Source organism: Camelus ferus, chromosome 21 (genome assembly GCF_009834535.1).
Source record: "Camelus ferus isolate YT-003-E chromosome 21, BCGSAC_Cfer_1.0, whole genome shotgun sequence".
In the NCBI taxonomy this organism is placed as follows: Eukaryota; Metazoa; Chordata; class Mammalia; order Artiodactyla; family Camelidae; genus Camelus; species Camelus ferus.
Genome location: NC_045716.1, coordinates 21,354,153 through 21,377,366, shown reverse-complemented (window position 1 = coordinate 21,377,366; position 23,214 = coordinate 21,354,153). Strand labels below are relative to the sequence as shown.

Genomic DNA, 23,214 nt, shown 5'->3' with positions numbered 1-23,214 from the left:
TCAGTGGGTAGGAGATGGAGGGGCTGAGCCAAGACACTTTGTCTCTTAGTCTCCCCAGGGCCTTAGTGCCCCCTATCCTGCCCCGCCAGGGGCGGAGGGAAGGCAGTTGGGGGAGTAGGGTGCATCCTGCGCAACACCCCCCTTGACTCTGAGGTACTGGCCTCCCCTCCCCCTCTGGAGCCCTTACAATCCTTGGGCTGATTCTCCGTGCTTAGTACCAGTCAGTGCCAGCTGGCAGCTCTCACCGGAGACTGAGGTGGCATGAATATGGGGGGTGGGGGAGTGGGCAGAGGCCCAAGGGGAACAGGGGCCAGGATTTGAGGAGGTGGTAGTCATAAGCTGGGTGGCCAACATGGGGGTCACCCGAGCTGAAGGAAAGACTAGACTGAGGAGTCGGAGGGTTTCCAGGGGGTTAGAGGAGGTGTCAGACTCCCCACTCTGGCCCTGTGGTCCCTGGCAAACCTAATCCTCTCCCTACCACTCACTTTCCTTTACACCCACCCCTTTAAGCTGCCCCTAGCTAATTCTCCTTGGTTCCTTTAAGAGCTGCCTGGGAACTGGGGCACTGGAGGGGGCTGGCAGAGCCCCCACCCCCTCCCCCTGCCCTGCCTGCCTCTGCTCCACCCCCTGCCCAGTACAGATTCTGCTGGAAGTCTTGGACGCCTGGGTTAGGGTCTCCACTGCTGGGCTAGGGGTAAGGCTTGAAAGTGGTGGGGAAGGGGGACCGTGGTCCCTGGGGTGGGATGGAGGTGGGGGCGGGATGCCAGCTTCCTAGCACTAGGGACATGGAATGTCTCTGTATACGGGGTCCTCTGGGTGGTCCTCCAGCCTCAGACTAGGAGAAGAGCAGCTCCAGGGATCTTGAGGGACAGAGCCTAGAGGGCAGGATGCCTGGGTCTCCTCATGCTCCACTCCCCCATCTTATTTTCCTGGGATTCTCATTTGCTAACCTCCATCGAACCATTCCCTGCCCCTCCTGCAATTAAAGACATAGGGCCCTGACCCCCTGTCTTCCCACAGATGGGGAAATTGAGGCTAAGCAAACCAGAGGAAAAGGAATTGTCTGTGCTGCAGCAGGAGAAACTGAGATTAGGCTGCAGAAAGGTTCTCTGTCCTTCTCTACCCCAGAGAACTAGACACAGGGAAATTGTGTGTCCAGCTCATGCCAGCAAGTTTCTAACTGCAGTCACACCACTGCCCGAGACTAAGTCCCTGGTCCCTCATCAGGACTAGTTAGCTTCTTCCTGGAAGTTTGATTTCCATCTGTCAGGGCCAGGAGAGGCTTCCTGAAACCCAGCTGGGTAACCTGGAATGAAGTGGAGCCCACGGTGGCAGGGGTGGGGGTCCTCTGTAGACCTCCCTACTTTACTCCCTTGGATTATTTCAGAAATGTAGCCCCTTCCAGTTCTGCCACAAAGACTGAGCCCAATTCCCCTAAAAGAGAAGGAGATGGGGGCAGGGACCCAAGGACACCCCCTGGGTATAAAGTCCTTCTGCAGTCTAACCTTCCTGTTACAGCCCTAGCTCCGTTTCCTCGAGTCCCTGCCACCTTGATTCCAAATCATTTCCTCCCCTCCTGCCATGTGCCCCTGTCCTGGGGGAGAAGAGCCTGGATGTGTAGGCATACTCTGAGTCCCCAAGGCCTCCGGGCTGAGGGCGCAGAGGATGGCGTGGCAGGAAGTAGTGGGGGAGGTGAGAGCCGCTCTGCTCAGAGCCTACTTCTGCTTTCAGCACATGCCCTTCTTACCCTGCCCCAGACAGAAATGCTCACCTATTACCCTGGCCCAGACCTAAAGGGGAACCAGGCTTTGCCTGTGAAACCCTCGGCCCGAGGGCTAGCCAGAACCAGCACACCCACTTTCATCTTCTTAAAAATACTAAATCTAGAGGTGAGTCCTGCTGCTCCCAGGTAGTCTGAAAAGACATCATTTTACCTGTGTGCATCAGAGAGGGCAAGTGCTCTGTCCTGGATCACACATCAAGATATAGGTAGTTAGGCCTGGGATCCAGGGCTCTGGCTCCCCAGCCCCATGGTGCCTTTTTCAGTTTTCCCACAGGCTGAGAAAGGCCAAACTGGAAGGGGTTTTTCAACTCCTGATTTTACCACTAAAGAAGCCGAGGCCCAGTGGGGACAGGAAGGAGTTCTGGTAAACAGTAGCTCAGGATCAGAACTGGGAGAGGACACCAGGTCCAGCTCCCAAATCTCCCACGCAGACCCCTGCTTGCCTCGCAGATGGGAAAGAATACAGGTCAGGCTTATCTCTCTCTCTCTCTCTTTTTTAATGCCTAGCTGGTCTAGACCTCTGGAAAGTCTGAAGACAGCCCTCCATCCCTCCTCTTATAAAGCACAAATCTTCTCCCCCTAATAGGTCTCGGGGTTTAGCCAAAGAAGGCTTCTGGAGGAGCCATCTTCTTGGGAAGGTGGCTCAGGAAGAAATGGCAGAATTTGAACCTGTCTGGGGAGCCCTTGCCATGCAAGGATAATATTAATAGAAAAAGCCTTCTGAGGCTTCTTGACAGTGACCCTGTCTCCTGGCTTATTTGCACAGATATTTGTATGTTCATTTGCATCCTCACCAGCAAACTCAGTTTGCCTGAGGTCAGGCTGGCTAGCATCCAGGTGTGACCCCTCTATGTGTATATATATACATTCCCAAGGGAAAAGAGAAAGCCCAGAGAAACTGACCATAAAGAGAATTGGCCTTTACTGACCCCCCTGAACCCAGCTGGGGAACATCTGCACCGTGGTGCCTGCTTGACAGTGGGCAAGGGAGCTGAGCAAGGACCCCCAGGGGCTAGTGTGCCCCCTCCTACCTCCCCCACATCTGGAGCCCTTCCTCCCACACATATGGATCCAGTAGCTGCAGAAGGTGGGGCGCAGGGGGACATGGGTAGGAGGAGGAAGAATATGGGGAGATTCTAGTCCCTCCTACTTAGAGATGCGGTTGCCATGGTGACTGAGGACCAGTGAGGCGGGATGGGGTTGGGGATGGGGGGCGGGGGTGTGGCAGGGACGAAGGCACTGGGAGACAGGAAGCCTGGCATTCCAGGGGGAGGCAAACGTGGTGGCTGCATCTCCAAGCTCCAGGTAAGGGAGAGGGAGCGCTGACAGTTCAGAAAGGAGGGGGCAGGCCATTGTCTGGAGCTGGCTCTGCCCTGAGGAGGGGGCAGACAGAAGGGGTCGGGCCATTGTGTTCAATACTCAGCTCAGCTTCCAGCACTAGTCAGACGGGAGGAGGAAACCTAGGAGGCACTGGGTAAGGGGTTAGCCGGGACTGGACTGGGTGGGAAGCAAGCAGGCTGGAAGAGAGTGGGGACGGGAAGAGATGGGAGGATGCTGGGGGAGTAGAGGCTTGGGGTCATCCCTAGTGCCTTACACACAGTAGGCAGTTAATAAATATAAGTTGATTTCACTTTCTTGTGATTATAAAACGAGGGCAACGAGGGGCAGGGCAGGGGGGCCTAAAAAGAGAGCCGGGAAGCTGCTGTTCTCCAGGACTGCTCTTTTGGGGCAGAAAGCAGAGGTGTTTGGGGAAACTGAACAAGCCGGGTCATTGGCTCTAGGAGCCCCTCCCTCAATGAGATATCCATGCTCCCTCGGAGTGCAGAAGAGGCAGAGCCCCTGGGGTGAGCATGGGGTAAGGAAGAGGAGAGACATCTCCATCTCCCCTCCCATATCCACCCCCACATCTGGATCTCTATCCTGGCCAGAAAGGGGCTACTGTTTGATGTGGTCTAAGGTCTGTAGGGGAGGAATTGCCACTCGGGGGTCGGGGTTGAACTCAGCATTGTTGTCATGGGCTCCAGGGCTTACGGAGAAAGGAGTTGGGAACCCCAACATTGGGGTTATGAAATGGCATGACCCCTATGGCCTGGTTCCTGAAACTTTGACTGGTTCTTATGGCCACTCCACCTGAAAGGCTGCCTGACTCCAAACCCAGGGAAGACACTTCCCTTCCCTGGCCTTGATTTCCTCATCTGTACAGTGAGGGAGGGGGTGGGGCTCTGTCAGCTCTGAGCATCTTGAACGCTGCAGGCAGGACCTGCTATATCATTTGCAAAGCCCAGTGCAAAATGAAAGTGTGGGGCCCCTCGTTCGAGACCAAGACTTTCCAGACAGCAGCAGTTGAGCATTAGACCAACTGTGGGCCCTTCCACAGGTCTCGTGCCCAGGAAGCCAGACCTAGCTGTGGGCCCTGCAAGTTGCAGCAAGGGAGATGGCAGTGCGACTTGGGGTCTGACTCCTGCAGCTCTGGTGCAAGGCAGTGATAGGGGGCAGGGTGCCCTTCCTCCCCTCCAGGCCCCTCCGTGGAATTAGACCAGGAGGATCTTGTGGAGGCAGAGAGCGGTACGTGTACATGATGGCTTTTCTTCAGAGACATTTCTATTCCCTCTTGAGTCAGGAATCACCCCAGAGATACTGTTTCTTAGCCCAGAGGAGCTAGAACTTGCTACCCCCCATCTTCCACACTTGCCTTCTCCATCCAAGTGGCTCAGAGCTGAGTTTCCTGGCCAAGGCAGGAGTTGGACTCCAGAGACAGTGTGGTTAAGGGATTTGCTCTCCAACGAGGCAGATCTGAGTTTAACTTGGCTTCTGGCTGTGTAACCTCCTTAGCCTCTCTTTCCTCATCTGTCAAATGGGATTATGGTGGTACCTATAAGCTAAAACTTTTGGATAACCAAAGCCTAATAATGCGAACTTCATATTTGCCAGAGAGGCTGGGGAAAAGGAGAGCCCGTACCAGAAGGAGAATTCCTGGGTCCCTAGAGAAGGAGGAACTAGGCTCAGGGCATTGAATCTAACATTTCCAAAGAGATGGAAACAGGGCAATTGGGGCTGAAATCTCCTCCCTCTACCCCCACTCCCCACATCAGACCGCTTTCCAGAGACCCATAAGCCATTTGGTTCAAGCAGAGAGGCTCGAGGCAGGGTAGGTTCCTAATCTGAGCTGGTGGGAAGGACTGGGGTGGGGAACATGGAATGTGGGGTCCAAGTGGAAGTTTCCCTTGATCCTGACAGTCTAGAAATTTTTCTCTGGGTGGCTTGGCCCATGGCTTCTCCCAAGGGCCTGGCAACCAGCCTCCATGAGAGTCTGGGGGGTCTTAGGCAAGTCTTGACAGAAGCAGTTGTCAGGAGGGGTTTGGCTGAGATCAGCCCTCAGGGAAATCGAGGGAAAATGGGAGCAGAGAGAGGGAAGAAGGCTGAGCCGGCTCTGACAAGGAATTCTTCTCAGGAGGAGCCTAGGCTGTAACATCACCCTGTAGACAGGTGCTGTGGCAAGAGGGAGGGAAGTTGCACTACAGCGAGGACTTCCTGATCGTGAGGAATGTGCGTTTAAGAAGGAGCTGGGTTATTTATTGGAGTCAATTAGCCCTGGGATGTCTGTGCTCTGTAACCAGCAGAGTCTCGGGCTGAGTGGGCAGGCAACTACCCACTTTATAGGTCACGGAGCCCTCGGTGCTGGATGCCTCATTAACCCTGCGTTATGAGGTTCCCCCGGAGCCTTCAGGGAGGGGTGAACAGCCACCATCGGGGGTTTGGGTGTCTCAGAAGTATGAGCTCAGATGGGAATTTTTCTGGGCCTCCTGCTGGCCTGATGCTGCCTTGAGTGATGGAAATAAGACTACAGGAGGAATTTCCTCAGCAAAGCCGAATGCAATTGTTTTATTTTTTAAAGACTGTGGTCAGGTTGGAATTGGGAGGTTTGAAGGTTAGACTACTGCAGGGACTTCCCAGCAGGTTAGGAGTGGAGAGACCCCACCTTGTGGGTAAGTGAAAAGAGGAATATGAAATACAGTGTCATGTCTCCTCTCTGGGAAACCTTGAGCAAGAGGAGAAACCACTGCTAGGCTGGTTAGACCTGATGTGACATGCTGGAGGGGCAGGGGAATGGCTGAAATGACCTAGAAACTTTCTAGCCTTTTAAACTCTCTGGATAGACAAGGTGAGAGGACTGGGAGAGAGGTGTGTCTCCTTTTATTCCCCTCCCAATCCACCAACTTCCGCCCAAACCAGGGATCTGTCATAACTCGAGAGGTGGAAATTCTGGTTTCCCTTGCCCAGAGGTTCCAGTGCTGGCTTTGCCACTATGGGTACCTGGAGGGCCGCACTCCTGGCCCAGCCAGGCTAAGCCTTCCATCCCCTGCCTCTGGGGCCTGGGAACCCCCTCTTCTTCTTTCTCTTGGATGGCACCCCTGCCCAGGAGTCCAGACGCTTGGTTCCACACTGTGGCTGGCTCAAGGGTACGTGAGATGAGGTGGGTGGCTTGAGGGGTGCCGATCCCAAGGGAAGGTTATGCAGAGACCCAGGGAGACTGACAGCAGCACAGGGACCAGGGAGAGAAGGGCAGCTGCGGAGGCTGGGAGCCAGCCAGCCTTTCCTCGCCCTGGCCACTTCCCGCGTGGTGCTGATGGCCTGCCTGGCAGGCTGGACTCTCACCTCCTCCCTGCAGGAAGAGGCGTGTAGGCCTCAGCGTCAGAGACCTGAGCCCAGCTGGGGCTGGGGGAGAGATCAGAGCAGGCCAGTTCAGCCCTGGTCTCTCTGATTGGGTCATCAGAGGGCAGGGCTGAGTAGGAGGTCCTGGGAATCAAGAGATCTGATAGTGCCAGGAGAGTCGGGTCGTAAGAATCTATATTGTGAGTGCAGGAATCCTGCCTGGGACCAGGCATTGATTTGGGCTCCGGACTATGGGAGGAGGGAAGGCAAAGAATAGATGGCAGGAAGGACTTCCCTGAGAGTAAGGTGAGAAAAGGCAGAGCAGGGCTATTGGTGCAAAGAGAGCGGCAGGGCAGGAAGGAAGCAGTTGGGCTCCTACCCAGAGGGCACAGTGTGGCAGCAGGATGAGGCCCATGAGGATAATGGAAGTGAGACTCTCTGACGGCACTCCGGAGAGGAAACTGGCCTGTCCCCCTAGCATCCCCACCACACACACTTCTGCTGCCTGGGCCTATCTGATTGGTTCCTGGGGGGGATGTGGTAAGGACTGCTCACGCAGAGTGCCCGGTGCCTGTTTCCCCAGAGCCGTCTGGTGACAGCCTCTGGCTGAGCATGGCCCTCCCAGCCCTGGGCCTGGACTCCTGGAGCCTCCTGGACATTTTCCTCTTCCAGCTGCTCCTGCTGCTGTTGCCACCGTCGATGACTGTGGTGGGTGATGGGCAGGGGCCCATACCCAGGGTCAAATACCATGCAGGTAAGTGTCTGATGGTCAGGAAGTGTGGGGATGGCAACGCCAAAGTGGAGGGCTGTGGAGGAAAGAGAGAGGGAACGGAGGGTGAGCGGGAGGAAAACGGACATGGAGAAACCAAGACATACTTGCCAGGGAGAGATAGAGGGCCTCAGAGAGAGATTGAGAGAGAGAGAGAGTGAGCCAGAAATAGGGAGTTGTAGGGGCGGGATCTCCTAGGCCTAGCTGTCTTTAGCATCTTTCTGGGACAACCAAAGGAAATACATGTTGCCCATTGATGGAGGGGCCTCCTCTGTGTTGGATGCTGGAACTCAGCCTCTGCCCTCAAGGTGCTCATAGTCCTGAAGGGGAGGCAGGTGAGCAATCAGATAATCACTACTTGGGGTGATCAGTTTAGTGACTGAGAGGTTTATGTACAGTTCTGGGGAGGCTGGCCCCTCCAGTACCTTGCCACATGTTTCCCCAACTCCTCCTCTTGGTCCTGTCTAAGACTCTCTGAGCCCCTAAAGGTAACAAGTAGCTAGTCGGTCCTCTAATGCAAAAGTGCAAATGTGCTCGTGAGAGAGGACTTGAGAAGCTCCTCCCCCCTTGCTGACATGCCAGGGGAACAGGGCACGCACCCCTCACCCCCGCCACACTACGGTGATGGGTGATGGAGAGACTTTGGGGAGCCTTCCTCCACCAGCTGGAATCCCGTGCCAAGGTGACATCCAGGCATCCCCACAGGAACCTTTGGGAAAAAAGTTTCCTTTCTATTCAGCCTATGGCAGTGATTCTAGTGGTGGAAATTTCCTGCAGTAGAGGAGAGGAAAGTGAGGTTGGAGAGTGGGACCCCTACAACCCACAGCTGCTCTGACACTTAGTCCTGTCTCTGTCTAGTTTTCATGTCTGTGGCTGCCAACACCTTCCTGTTGGTTTATCTGCCTTCTGTCCTCCCCCACCCCACCACCAGTGAGGGCCAATTTATCCTCCCCACCAGCCCCCCAAGCCTGGAAGATCATTCATCATGCCTCACTTTATTTCCTGTCCCTTTGTCTGTCTCTTGGGTGCAGGCCACCCTCCCCCAGCCCCAGCCTGTCATTACCCTGTGTCTAGCTGCCTCTCCTCTCTACTGAGAGCACAACACACAAAGCTCCTATGGCTGCCAGCAGGGTGGGGTGAAGTGGGGAGCTGCTGACGAAGAGTGGGTCCAGCTGCCAAGGCCTGGGGAGCACACTCTGCCAACCCTTGCTTCCCCCAGCTTTTATCTCAGAAGTCAGCTGCTTGTCCACCGACTCCTCATCACTCACCCCGTCTCACCACCTCTCAACAGGGGATGGACGCAGAGCTCTTAGCCTCTTCCACCAGAAGGGCCTCCAGGATTTTGACACTCTGCTCTTGAGTGGTGATGAAGGCACTCTCTATGTGGGGGTTCGAGAGGCCATTCTGGCCTTGGATATCCAGGATCCAGGGGTACCAAGGCTGAAGAACATGGTGAGAGGTCAAGGAAAGGCCGTGGGCTGGGAGTGAGGAGGGGGGCAGTAGCTGCCTTGCACCTGGGCTATCTACGCATGAATAACCACCCAATTGCTGTTGTCTATAATCAGCAACTATCAGCTATTCTTGAGATAGATGGATATATATATCTGGTCCGTATAACAGACAAGAAATACTATAGTGGCCTCACTATTCACTGGTGTCATGACTACTGGCTGAATAACATTAATTGCTAAAATGGCTGATGTGGAAATCATTGACAAATGAGAGAAACATTGACTCAAATTACATTAATAATGTGATATCCACCCACTGGTAGAAATAACTGAAGCTTCTGTGTTGAATTACAGTCACCCCCCTAACGTAAACAATGTGAGGGAGAAAGGGGGAAAGAAGGAATAAAGGGAGGGAGGGAGCTAGCAATTACTGAGCATCTCCACGGTTTGTGTTTCTCCCTGTGTGGCCTGAGGGCCAACTACACATAAGGGATGCCGATTAAAAATGCAGATTCTCTGAAGTGTGACCCAGGAACTGACATTTTAAACAATTTCCTCAGGAAATGTGTAATTTTCCAACTGCTACTTTATATACCATGCACGGCATTCAGTGCTTTCCATATGTTACCTAGTTGTGCCCTCCCGAAGCCTATGCAGTTGACCAAGATCACTCAATCAGGAAGCAGCTAAGCCTAGATTCAAACTCAGGTCTGATTCCATGTTCTACCATAAAGCTGTGTCCTATGAATATCTGTATCATCAGAGCAATAGCTGGGGTTACAAAGTGAGGTTGTGATCGCCCATCAGCATGTAACTAACCATGATGCCTGCTGGTGATTTCACACCAGAGCTAAGAAGGGGACAGCAGGTCAGAGCTAGAGCTGAAGACCTCATTCCCTTTATCTCCCCCTTCCCAACTCCCCACTTCAGATACCCTGGCCAGCCAGTGACAGAAAAAAGAGTGAATGTGCCTTTAAGAAGAAGAGCAATGAGGTAAGTGGAGGTGGGGTACAGGGGTTCTTGTGGAGAACCCTGGTGTCCCCAGGATGACCTCAGGTGGGGCAGGCAGTAGAGGTTGCTTGTTTGCATGATTATTTCCTGCATCATGTTCTATAAAGACATACAGAGAAGGCGTCAGTATCACCCAGTCCTTCTCCCTACTAGGGAGTGAGGGAGCAGCCTCTGGGGGCCCAGGAGTTTGGCACAAGTGCCCAGGAGGCCTGAATTCTCTGTCTCCCCCAGACACAGTGTTTCAACTTTATTCGTGTCCTGGTCTCCTTCAACGCCACCCATCTCTATGCCTGCGGCACCTTCGCCTTCAGCCCTGCTTGTACCTTCATTGTGAGTTATCTGGCACCAGCTCTTAGGCCCCAAGCATCCCTCCTCACACCTACTCCCAGCCCATCCTCTGCAGCTCTGGAAAACTCTGGTCTTCCAGATGCAGGACCCTTGTGAGCTTCCTGGCCTCAGGCCAATTTCCCTCCACATCCCCTTCCCTTCCTCCCTCACACCTCACATTTCCCAGACATGAGACTCTGGCGTTCTGGCCCCCAGCCACTCCCCTCCTCCAGGAACTTCAAGATTCCAACCTGTTGCCCATCTCAGAGGACAAGGTTGTGGAGGGGAAAGGCCAGAGCCCCTTCGACCCTGCCCATAAACACACAGCTGTCTTGGCAGGTGAGTATCAGGTTTCCTGGTCCGTCCCAACATCTGTGTTCCCAGGTCATTCTGTGACATATGGAACCTGACAGAGTTTCCTGAAAGGCAGGGGACAGAGGGAGGGGAAGCCAGAAGCCTCAGAGCACAAAATTAGAGACAGAATCAGGCACCCCAATCCACAGCTCCTGCTGAAGCTGCTACAAAGCAGGTTCAGCAAGGCAGATGTGGAGAGATACACAGAAGCAGGAGGGTCAAGAAGGGGTCTCAGGCAAAGAGGCCTGAGATTCAGTCATTTGTTCAACAAATATGCGCTGTGTGAACATCTCCTCTGGTGTGCCAAGCATTGTGCCAGAAACTAGAGGGATTGCAAAGAAGAAATTATGGCTATGTCCTCCCCCCACCCCCAACCATTACAGACTTCCCCTCATGACTTCCTGAAGGCGATGACCTTTGATTTTCGAGTGGGACCTTGAAAAATAGGTAGAAAGGCAGGGAAGGTGTTCTAGGAAGAGAAGGGTAGGATCTAAGGTTTGGAAACAGAAAACACAGCCATCTTCAGGGAACAATGAGTGATTCTAACTGGCAAGTGTTTCAGCTGGATGCGGGAGGGAGCAGCCAGAGAAGGACTGGAAAAGTGTCAAAACATTTCAGGCCATAACGTTGGCCAGTCCCTGTGGGCAGAAGTACCTAAGGTGGGTGCTCAGTGGGAGATTGTGAGCTGGACTTTGGGGCGCTGCAGGAAGGTGTAGAACAAATGAAGGAAGCCAGAGTCTGGTGTGAATGCTGACACCAGTCAGAGGCCGGTCTCAGGAAGGCAGGGGCATCCTCCAACTGATGAGGTCTCCCCTCCTCTCCCCACCCTAGATGGGACGCTCTATTCCGGCACCATGAACAACTTCCTGGGCAGTGAGCCCATCCTGCTGCGCACGCTGGGATCTCAGCCAGTCCTCAAGACGGACATTTTCCTCCAATGGCTGCAATGTAAGGACCTGAGTCCCACTCAGCACAGGTCTGGCCCTCTTCCCCAAGTCCCAGGTGCTGTTAATTCACTCAACTGTCATTTGTTGAGGCATGATATGTGCAAGGCAGTACAGGTAGGCACTGGTGGTACAGCAAGGAAGAAGACAAAGCTCCTGTCCTCGTGAATCTTTCATTTTATGTAAATAAATTAAAGACGTTATCAGTCGCTCCCCACCTCCACCCCCCCACCCATGGTTACGCTTCGACCATATGTGGGACCCAAGGTATCTTGTCTCCTGGCCTCCTGAGCCAAGGGATTTCACCAGGGGGAAGCCAGGGCACACAGGTGCTCCATCTCTCAACCTATCTGTCCCATCCCTGCAGCGGACGCCTCCTTCGTGGCATCCATCCCTTCAACCCAGGTTGTCTACTTCTTCTTTGAGGAGACAGCCAGCGAGTTTGAGTTCTTTGAGAAGCTCCATACCTCCCGGGTGGCCAGAATCTGCAAGGTCCGCAGCCTGGGCGGGAGGTGGGGCTGGCCGTGGAGAAGCCAATGGGGATATGGCAGAGGCGGGGCTGAGCTCGTAGGGCCCAATGGGAGCCTGGAGGGGCGGGGAAAAGGGCTGGGTCACGCGGGGCAGGGGGCGTCCCCTGACTTCTCTCCTGTGGATAGAATGACATGGGCGGGGAAAAGCTGCTGCAGAAGAAGTGGACCACCTTCCTGAAGGCCCAGCTGCTCTGCGCCCAGCCGGGGCAGCTGCCCTTCAACGTCATCCGCCACGCTGTCCTGCTGGCAGACAATTCCTCCAACGATCCCCATGTCTACGCAGTCTTCACCTCTCAGTGGTGAGCAGCCAGCCGGGAATCTGGGGGCTGGAAGCGGGATTTAGGGCCAGCATCCGTGTTGCCCTCGCTGGCCAAGGAGGGTAGGAACTCACGTGACCCGAGCACATATTCCACACTTCATATAGGAAATCTTTTGAGATTTCCTTATAAACAGGGTCTGGTATCTATGGCATCCAGAACCGACAACATGGTGTGTGCCACAGTCAGGTTAAAGAGAACAGGAGAGACAGACCTTTCATCTCCATAGACCAGGGCTGAAGGAATAAAAATAGTCTTGTAGTCAGGCTTTGGTTGGTTATCTGAGAAGCGGGAATACGTGCGACCCCAAGGAGACGGCTTCATCCAGAGCCTGTCCCAGAGCTGATTACACTGCCCCTCCCATTGGCACAGCCCAGTCTGGGCAGGACAGGCAGGAGACACCCCCAGGGCCTGAGCCCCAATTAATTCTCATTAAGGATAATCACACCTCAGATCCTAAGACAGGCTAGGGTCTGAGGCTCTCCTAGCCCTTATCACCCCAGCTGGGGGCTGACCCAGCCCTTCATACTCCTGCCATGTCCTGGGGTTTCTCACTGAGGGTGGGGCAGGGCTGGAGGAGGTGCTTCCTAGTATAGCAGAGCTTAGAGACAGTGTCCCCTCTGGCTGTCTCCAGGCAGGTCGTTGGGACCAGGAGCTCTGCTGTCTGTGCTTTTTCTCTCAAGGACATCCAGCGTGTCTTTGAGGGGAAGTACAAGGAATTGAACAAAGAGACTTCACGCTGGACGACTTATGGGTTCTCTGATATCAGCCCCCGGCCAGGCAGCGTGAGTACTACCCCTACCCCAGCCACTGAGCAATGCCCTCCTTCCCTCAGACTCATGATATCCACGCCAAAGCACCTATCAAGGCATAATAAATGCCCAGTAAATGTTAGTGCTCCCCATGAACTCAAGCTCTCTCTGCTCAGATATACACCCAATCAAGCTGCCCAATTCCACAGGTGTCCAACCCCATCCTAAACACAGAGCAGCCCCTGCATCCACCCCAGCTAAATGCACGCAGAATACCTGGGTATATCACTAAAGAAACAAGGGGACATCTCCATCTGCATTTCTTTTTTTGTTTGTTTGGGGGAGGTAATTAGGTTTATTCATTTATTCTTAGAGGAGATACTGGGGATTGAGCCCAGCACCTCATGCATGTTAAGCATGCGCTCTACCACTTGACCTATATCCTCCCCCTTCACCTGCATTTCTTATTTAACTTTTGTTTTGTTTTTCTATCAGAGTTGTATATGCACACCATTTAAAGAATCATAGATCTACATGGTTGGTTACAAAAAATAACCCTATAGCCAATCTTCAGCATTTTTTCCTCTCTAAAGACAATTACCTTCAACTATTTTAGCTGGTTCTTTTGGTATTTATCTCCAAATCTCTAAATACTTTATTGCTACTTCTTTTTTTAATTTTTTTTGGGGGGGAGGGGGAAGTAATCAGGTTTATTTTTATTTATTTAACGGAGGTCCTGGGGCTCGAACCCAGGACCTTGCGCATGCTAACCCACACTCTACTACTGAGCTATACCCTCCCCCTTATTGCTGCTTCTTGATATTTCAGTTTCAGGCAGTATCTATCGAATTCCCATTCTGGATGGTGAGGATTTAACCATGTTCCCCTTCCCCCACCCACTCAGTGATATGCTGGAGCTGGCTTGCAGCAACTAACAAGAACTCTTTGCATATCTTTTTTTAAATCTGTGTCCAGTGACATTACACTGATAACTTGAAATCAGCCATGGTGGGGATAATACATCACAGAAATCAATGAATGCTCCAAATCAGGACTCCCCCACCCATCACCCCAGACCTGAATTACCAACACACCACTGCACCCACCCCTCATCTCCCAACATAGTTTTATAGTAATTTGGGTTAGATCAATATTTATTTTATGATCCATTATTCAAAACTGAGCCAGATAGTAAGCCACGATTACTTTTCCTTTTTGCATAATTTTACATTTTCCTTGGGGTTACTAATTGTTTTCATTTCTTTGTTTTCTAAGCTCTTATCTTTAATTCAACCCCAAACTCTTCCTCAATTATCTGAATCTCTTCTAAAAACAGACCCATTAGATATTCTAACCATTTCATTTTCCTGGAAATCCTTCCTACCCGTGGCAGTCAGGACTAGTAGCCCTCTACATCAAGAGCACAGCTGCCATCCTGGAATCTTCCTTTGTCATCATCCTGGGCATTCCCTTTGCCTCTTGTGATAGTTTGGTGTTTCTTGCATCCCACAGCTTCCTCTTTTTTCTTTTTGTCACTTTTCTTATTTTAGTGAAGGATAGCCTCTGGAGATTCCTGGAAGGGATACATGGCAGGTAAATTTTTTGGAGACCTTGAATGTCTGAAAATGTCTTTACTCCACATGCACATTTGAGAGTTTGGCGAGGTGTATGTAATTCTATAATAGGAATAATTTTCCATCAAAACTTTGAAGTCTTACTCTATTATCTTCTAACTTCCAGTGCTGCTATTGAGATGTCTAAAGCTGTCCTGGTCCCTAGTTCTTTGAATGTCACCTTCGCCCCCCCCCCCCACTGTAATCTTGTGTCTTTTTTATGTCTGTGGTTGTTTTGAAATTTCATGATACTGTGCTTTGATGGGACTCTGTTCATTTATTGTCTGGATATTCAATTTGCTCCTTCAGCCTGGAAATTTAATTCTTTTCAGCTCTAAGTTTTCTTTCAACATATATTTTTTGAGGCCATGTTCCACCATTCTAGGCCCTGGGGGGTACAGCAATGAATAAAACAAACAAAAGTCCCTTTCCTCCTGAAGCTGCCATTGTTACGTTAGAATGTTTTCTTGCTCCTTTCTGAACCTCCTGAACTGGTCCTCTAACTTTTCAAAAAAATTTTTTTTTTAATTTTCCAAGTCTTTGGTTTTGTTCTACTTTCTTGGGAGAGTGCCTCAATTTTATCTTTCGATCTTTCTATCAGATTTTAACTTTCTCCTAACATATTTAATTTCCTAGATTTTGGGGGGGAACTTTGGTTATGTCTTTTACAAAAATGTTCTGTTAGAGAGAATTTCAAACATATGAAAATTAGGCAGACTAGTATAATGCACCACCATACATCTATCAGGCAGCTTCGATTCATAGCCAATCAAACTGTTTCATGTATACATCACCTACCTCCCCTCATATTATTTTGAAGCAAATTCTGGACATCATATTATTTCAGCTGTATTAGTTTCCTATGGCTTCCATAACGAATTACCACAAACTTGGTGTCTTAAAACAACAGAAATTTATTCTCTAAATTCTGGGGGCCACATGTTTGAAATCAAAGTGTCAGCAGGGTTGGTTCCTTCTGGAAGTTCTGAGGGAGACTCTGTTCTATGCCTCGCTCCTAGCTTCTGGTTGGCTGCTGGCAATCCTTGGTGTTCCTTGGCTTGTAGGCACATCACTTCAATCTCTGCCTCTGTCATCACTTCGCCTTCTCTCTGTATAGCTCCTCCACTTCTCTTATAAGGACACTTGTCATTGGATTTAGAGCCCATCCTAATCCAGAATGAGCTCATCTAGAGATTTTAAATTATATCTACAAAGAACTTTCCTCCAAACAGTCACAGTCACAGGTTTTAGATGGACATATCTTTTGGGGGGGCTACCATTCAACTCACTACATCATCCATAAGTATTTTAGTATGTGTCTTGAGAAGATAAGGGCTTAGGGAAAATAAAACAAAACAAAATACAACCATAGTATCATTATAACAACAAAAAATTAATAATAATTCCTTAATATAATTAAATTTTCAAATTTCTAACAGTCTCATAGATGTTAGAAGAGTTTTTTAAAATACAGTTTGTTTATTGGAATCAAAATCCAAATAAAATCTGTAAATTTGGATTGGTTGTTCTTTTCTCTCTCTTTTAATCTGTATGTTCCCTTTCCATCGTCTTATTTTCTCTTACAATTTATTTGTTATGTGGAATTTTCTACAGTTTGGATCTTGATGATTTTGCATCTCTGTGGTGGAATTTAAAAGGTTTATGTAAATTCATTGGTGGTTAGATCTAGAGACTTGATTTGATTTAGGGGAGCACAACTACTTCATTGTGGTAGGGTTGCCTTCTTTCAGGATGTATGTAATGTCTGGTCACACTCTTTGAAAAAAAGAATTCCTCTTTTGTAGCGTTATGTTCTTGTTTCATGGGTGCGCTATCTTCGTTCTTCTCTCTCTTAAGATAGTAATGATACTTTGCTGTGAAGTTTTCTTTTCTCTGAATCATTTCTGTTTCCTGTCAGGATTTTGTTTGTTCACTTTTTCCATTGGTTTGTTTTGATCTCTTCCATGTTCATGATTTCACTCACATGTCTGGTAATCTTTGGCTAGCTATTCATGCTTAAGAGGGAGGGGACCATGAAGCTGTTTGGAAACTGCGCCCCTGGATGTGACTTGGCAACTTGAGCTCCATGATAGCTCCCCTGAGGACAGTCTGGCTGGGCTGCTTTGTTGGGGACCTTTAATGTCAGTATCTTTAAGTCTTTCCTTTTGAGCTTCTAGTCAGTTTTCCTGGAGTGGACTCTTCTAGTCTTCTGCTTGAAGGGAGATGGTCTGGCTCTTGATCTCTGGGAGCCACGGGGAAAGAGGGCTGGGTATGGGGGAAGAGTCCAAGCAGGTCCTATGTCTACCTGCACTTAATCCCTTGCTTTCATGATGGTGTCCCCTCTTTTCTGTCCTCCATCCAGTGTGCTTTACCCTCTCCAGAGCATAAACCTCCAGTCTTGGGCCAGGGTGTGAAAGGGACAGTCACTCAGCTGCATGGAACTGGGACAAGATCTACTTGCTTCTTAAACAGACTTTCAAATAATCTTCTTTATTCAGTCCCTCCTTTACCCCATTTCCAGAGGTGATGGGGCCACTAATTCATGAACATTAAGAATTCTGCCTTGTAAATCAGGTAATTTTGGGTTATCCCTGGGCTGGCTTAAGAAGATTTTTTTTTTCCTGCTAAGTCTTTTACTATTTGTTCATTTGCTTTCCAGCTTCCCAAATGTGGCAGCTTTTGCCTCCTCTTCTGTTCTCCCCATCCCTGTAGGTTTATGTCTTAAAAAAAAAATCCCTTTGGGAGGAAGTGAGAGTACGTGTATGTGCTCATTCTGGCATCAAAATGAGATATAGATGTTATTACATCACTTTACAGATGAGGAGATTGCAGCTCATAGAGGTGGGGTAACTTGTCTGAAGACACAGCTTATAGGTGACAGAGCTGGGCGTAGCATTAAGACAGTGCTCTTGGAAAAGGAGGATAAGAATCGTGACAAAAGAACAGGACACAGGTGTCCTAGAGCCACAATACGCTGGTGTTGGCAGGGCCATTCGACAACAGCTGGTCCAACCTCCTCATTTTTTGGGTAAGGAAAAGGAGGCCCAGAATGGAGAAGGGACTCTCCAAAGTCATGCATCAAGTTCATACCAAACCATAATGAGAAATACTTTCTGCTATACCCCCCACCCCGCATTTCTGCGACATTCTTCATTCAATCATTGACTCAGCAAACATTTATTGGGCACCAACTGTGTGTTGGGTCCTGTGCTAAACCTGGGGTTACAGACATGAGTTCAGAGTGGTCCTTGCCTGCAAGGGACCCTCACCCTGTTTCCTGCTGGTGGCCAGGTATCCTTGGTGAAAGTGATGATGATGAAGGTAATAACAGCCAACATTTTTCAAGTATGTACCTCATGCCAAGCGCTATTCTAATTGCTTTTCATGTATTAGAGCATTTCATCCTCACAGCAAGCTTATGATGTATTGGTAATAAGCCCATTTCACTGTTAAGGAACCTCAGGCATGCTGAATTCAGAGGCTGGAATTCAAAGCCAGGCAGAGTTCAGCTTTAATCAGCATCCTGAAATGAGGACTGCCAAGAGGGAGGGAGGCAAAGGAGATTAGGGGGAGAGGGAGGGAGAGAAGAGACAGTGGGTGAGTTTAAGGGAAGGAGGAAACTGACCTGATTTGCCTTCTTCCCCCTTCAGTGCTCGGAGGGCCCCTCCTCTGATAAAGCCTTGACCTTCATGAAGGACCATTTCCTAATGGATGAGCCAGTGGTGGGGACACCCCTGCTGGTGAAGTCTGGTGTGGAGTACACACGACTTGTGGTGGAGACAGCCCAGGGCGTCCATGGGCACAGCCATCTGGTCATGTATCTGGGCACCAGTGAGTAAAGGGCTCCAGGGCATCCCTCAGGGGACCAGAGCAGGGGCTGCAACTCAGGTTGAGGAAGGGAACCTTTGAGTTCATTCGCTCATGCATTCATTCACCAAATGTTTTCTGAGCACCTACTAGGTTCCTGGCATCCTGCTGGGCTCTGAAAATACAGTGGGGAACAAAACAGCCCTGTCCCTGCCTTTTCTGAGCTTTCAGTCTGGCCGGGGAGAGGAACACAGAGGGCTTTGATGGCCTTAGCAAGAGCTATTTATCTTACTGGGGAGACCATGCTAGAGAGGTAAAGAGATGAAGAGTGAGAGTGGATAGAGGGGGAGCCAGAAACAGTAGAGATCATGCTTCAGGAAGCTTGGCTGTGAAGGGGAAGAGAGGGAGGGGAGGTAACTGGTAGGGGTGGGGGGATGTCTAGCCAGCATTCTTTTTTAAAGGTGAGAAAGATCTAGTAGAGAGGGAGATGGTGAAGAGATGGGCAGGTAAGGGGCTAATTGGCAGGTGAAGTTGCAGAGGAAGCTGGAAGCCACAGTCCAGCTCACAGGTAGAGGGCCTGGCTGTGAGTGGAAGAGGGACAGCATCTCTGCTGGGATAAGAGTGAAGGAGTAAGAGGTGAGTGAAGACTGGAGGAGGGAGTGGGTAGACTGCAGGGAGACGGGCAGGAAGCAGGGGGAGCTCTCTTGTGAAGGCTTTTGTGTTTTCTATGAGGTAGAAAGACACAAGGTCTTGATCTGGGATTGAGGAATGGAAAAGGCGGGAGGTTTGAGAAGAGGGGTATAGATTCAAATACTCATCATGGAAAGAAGGAAAGACAGTCAGTGGTGGGGGATATAGAAGGTTGCTAAGCATACATATTGAGGGCCTGGTTGAGGTGGATAACCTTGAGCTTTAGTGGCAGAAACCCAACAGTTTCATTCATTCTTTTAGGACGTAAGCTATGTATATATTGGGTCTATAACAGAGAACAAAACAGACAGAAATCAAGGTCCTTTTGAACTACATGGGGACAGACAATAAACATACTGAATGAGTCAATTACTTAATGCATTATGAGATTAGCAAACAAATAGAGCAGTGTGAAGGGTAGTCAGGAATGCCAGTTGGGGAGGCAGCAATTTTTATTTTTATTTTATTGAAATACAGCTTACAATATTGTGTTAGTTTCTGGTGTACAGCAAAGTTATACATATACATACATATTCTTTTTCATATTCTTTTCCATTATGATTTATTACAGGATATTAAATATTGTTCCCTGTGCTATACAGTAGAGCCTTGTTGTTTATCTATTTTATGTATAGTAGTTTGTATCTGCTAATTCCAAACACCTAATTTATCCCTCCTCCACCCCCTTTCCCCTTTGGTGACCTTAAGTTTGTTTTCTACATCTGTGAGTCTGTTTCTGTTTCATAAATAAATTCATTTGTGTTATATTTGGGGAGGTAGCAACTTGTAGAAGGGTGGTCAGGGTAGACCTCACTGAAGTGCCTTTGGGTAGAGACACTCGATGGGAGTGAGGGAGGCTGGTGATGTGGTTTTCTATAGAAGCGCTCAACTGTCCACTGCCCCACGTCCATGGAGAAAGCAGACGGTTGGGTTCCTCCAGGGATGGAGTTTTATCGGCGCTTGCAAAGGAAGGACAGAGGCAAGAAATTTCCAGCCATTTACAATTTCAAGCCATTTCCAGATCTGTGTCCAGTGCACGTTACATGTCCGAGGGAACTTTCTGACAGCTGGGGAGGCCATCTGGACTGAGAGCAGGAGCACGAGAGGGGTCTGTAGATGGGGTGAGACAATTTCAGCAATCTCTGTCTCTCCGTAGGCACAGGGTCCCTCCACAAGGCTGTGGTAAGTGGGGACAACAGCGCTTATCTGGTGGAGGAGATCCAGCTGTTCCCTGCCCCTGAACCCGTTCGCAACCTGCAGCTGGCCCCCACCCAGGTGGGAAAGGGTCTGGTCATCAGATGGCCTTCCAGTGGGGTGGGCCTTGGGGGCGGGGTCCTTACTGGGTATGGCGGGGGCGCCCTCTCACTCTCCATCTCTCTTCCAGGGCGCAGTGTTTGCAGGCTTCTCAGGAGGCATCTGGAGGATTCCCCGAGCCAACTGTAGTGTCTACGAGAGCTGTGTGGACTGTGTCCTTGCCCGGGACCCCCATTGTGCCTGGGACCCTGAGTCCCGAATCTGCCGCCTCCTGCCCACCCCTATCCCGTGAGTGCCAGTCCTGGATGGTGGCTGGTGCTGGCCTATCAGGACCCTAGTTACCCAGCTTATGCTCCGGGTCTTCCTCTCTCCAGATGCTATTAACACATTCCCTCCAGGATCTGCCCTCTTGCAGTGGGCTCCTTCAGGGATGGTTTGCACCAGGCAGTTTTGAAGCTGCTCCTGCGCATCCTGGGTTTCTCCTCCTCTCCTCTCTTTTCTACCTTGTCTCCTCTGACCCACTTTTTTCCCCACTGCACTTCCCTCTCTTGCTCCATCCTCTTCCAACTTTTGTTTTCAAGGGATAATTTTTGCTTTCCCTTCCTTTTCAGGAAGTCCTGGAAACAGGACATGCAGCAAGGGAACCCAGGGTGGGCATGTGCCAGTGGCCCCATGGGCAGGAGCCGCTTGCCTCAGAGTCGCCCCCAGATCAGTAAGTATGGGACCAGGCGAGGTATAAAGGCTCAGGAGGACTTCTGGGCAGGATTGGGCGCTCCTGCCTCAGTTTCTCTCCCCAGCACCTACTCTGCTTGAGATCTGAACACCCAGAGTTGGGATAGATTGGAGTGTAGACTATAAGGAGGAGGGACAGGAATTCTAAGCTGGGATTCAGGATTAAGGTTAAAGTTGGTTTTGGTATCAGAGTTGGAATCAGATGGACTGAGGATTCGTTTGGGGTCCAGAGTGGAGATAGGGAAGAGGTCAGAGTTGGATTTGGGAGCTGAAATGAAAATTGGAGACAGGAGTTTGGTCCAAATGTAGGGTAGAGACTCCCCTCTGCCTGCCTTCTTCCCTTAATCTTTTGCCCCTTTCCTTCACCTACAGTTAAAGAAGTCCTAGCTGTCCCCAACTCCATCCTGGAACTCCCCTGCCCCCATCTCTCAGCTCTGGCCTCTTACCACTGGAGTCATGGGACAGCAACAATCCCAGATGCATCTTCCGCAGTGTACCGTGGCTCCCTCTTGCTGCTACTGCGAGATGGGGCATGGGGGCTCTATCAGTGCTGGGCCACTGAGAATGACTTCTCATACCCTGTGGTCTCCTACTGGGTGGACAGTCAGGACCAGCCCCTGGCCCTGGATCCTGAACTGGCGGGCATTCCCCGGGAGCGTGTGGAGGCCCCGCTGACCAGGGTCGGTGGCGGGGCTGCCCTGGCTGCCCAGCGGTCCTACTGGCCCCACTTCCTCACTGTCACTGTACTCCTTGCCTTAGTGCTTTCAGGAGCCCTCATCATCCTCCTCGCCTCCCCACTGGGGGCACTCCGAGCCCGGGGCAAGGTCCAAGGCTGTGGGACCTTGAACTCCAGGGAGAAAGCCCCATTAAGCAGGGAGCAGTGCCTCCAACCCCCCAAGGAATGCAGGACCTCTGCCGGTGATGTGGACATCGACAACAACCTCCAGGGCACTGAGGTGGCTTAAATTCTGGGTACAGGCTGCGGCTTGTTGAGTAGGGCAGGGTGCCTGGCGAAGATGGCTGGAGGGACCTAGAGCAGTGCAGCCCTGACTGGGGTGGGAATAGCGCAAAAGACCACCTTTCTCCCATAAGAGGAGCATCTCCTGACACTCTGTGCCACCGAGAGCACTCGGTGGGGCCGGGCACAGCCGCCTGACTCCTCTATGGGACTCCCTTCTACCAAGCACGTGGATTCTTTAACGGGGGCTGCCGCAGACCCGGACCTCCGCTGTGATAGGAGGACTTGGCGAGACTCCTTCAGTTCTGGCCATTCCAGGACCCTCCAGAAACCTATTGCTGCAGGAGACCCTAAAACACCAAGCATCTAAGCCACTGTAAGATAGCACACGCTCCTGGAGACTCCACTCTGAAAGCAGCTGCCACCTCGGACACCAACTCTCCCCTCTACCAGGGGTCCCAGGGCTCTGCAGGGAGAGGCTCCCTCCTGCTCCTCTTATCAACACAACTGTGAGCCGGGGAGGTCTTTCCTGAAGTCTGACCTCCTTCCTTCCTGCTTCAGTTGGGGCTGATTTGCTCCGTTCCAGCCTGGCTAGAATGGCAGGGGTGATCTGAGCCTTGTTCATACTTTTTTCCCCGGCTGCCCCCTTGACCTCTCTCCTCTCCTTTTGTTTTGGGATTCAAAAACTGCTTGCAACAGACAGTTTATTTTTTATTAAAAAGACAAAGCTTAGAACTGGTGCTGTTTTTGCCGGAGCAGAGTGCTCCAGCTGAGGAGTGTGGGATGGAAGGGGAGCTGGCAGTCCAAGGTTTGTGGGGTGATTGTTCTCTCAAATTCCAAACCACCCCTTTTGCCCTGCCAGCTCCCTCCCAGCCCCCAACCAGCCCCACAGTCCTTTCTTCCACTCCAGGCACTGCTAGAGAGTGCTTCCAACTTTGCTTTTGGGGCCAACACACGTTTGTGTGTCTGCTGGCCAGGCAACACCTCATCCATCATGGACTCCGTGCCACAGCCCCACAGTGGCTGTCCCCAGCTCTCCCACACTTCTCGTGACTCCAGCTCAGCCCCCCTTTCCCCCTGCAGCAGTTGGTTTCAACTCCTGGTGGATTGAATTTATAGAAAGACCATGCAGCCACCCCCATCCTGGCCACATCCTTCCCGATATCTGACAAACACTCTGTCCACACCCCCTTATCACCTTCCCTCTCTCCCTCCTGTCACGAAGGCACGTGTCCCTCCTCCAACCAAGACTAACCAGGGCATCTGCCC

The 23,214-nt window shown here is 51.0% G+C and overlaps 1 protein-coding gene across 4 annotated transcripts; it reads left to right on the top strand.

Moving 5' to 3' along the window:
- Nucleotides 1-607: 607 nt before the first annotated feature.
- Nucleotides 608-22,677, top strand: SEMA4A (semaphorin 4A). Of its 4 annotated transcripts, none has more exons than XM_032464056.1 (15): nucleotides 608-694; nucleotides 7,020-7,190; nucleotides 8,425-8,657; nucleotides 9,587-9,649; nucleotides 9,899-9,997; nucleotides 10,228-10,333; nucleotides 11,180-11,296; nucleotides 11,660-11,784; nucleotides 11,949-12,121; nucleotides 12,774-12,924; nucleotides 18,155-18,335; nucleotides 20,158-20,276; nucleotides 20,386-20,543; nucleotides 20,867-20,967; nucleotides 21,360-22,677. In XM_032464056.1, exons 2-15 carry the CDS (start codon nucleotides 7,049-7,051, stop codon nucleotides 21,950-21,952), a joined length of 2,361 nt encoding a protein of 786 aa, XP_032319947.1. In that variant the 5' UTR covers nucleotides 608-694; nucleotides 7,020-7,048; the 3' UTR covers nucleotides 21,953-22,677. The 4 variants fall into 4 exon arrangements, with proteins under 4 accessions (XP_032319947.1, XP_032319945.1, XP_032319946.1 ...); XM_032464054.1 differs by lacking the exon at nucleotides 608-694 and adding an exon at nucleotides 6,042-6,243; XM_032464055.1 differs by lacking the exon at nucleotides 608-694 and adding an exon at nucleotides 6,042-6,257.
- The last annotated feature ends 537 nt before the right edge of the window (nucleotides 22,678-23,214 follow it).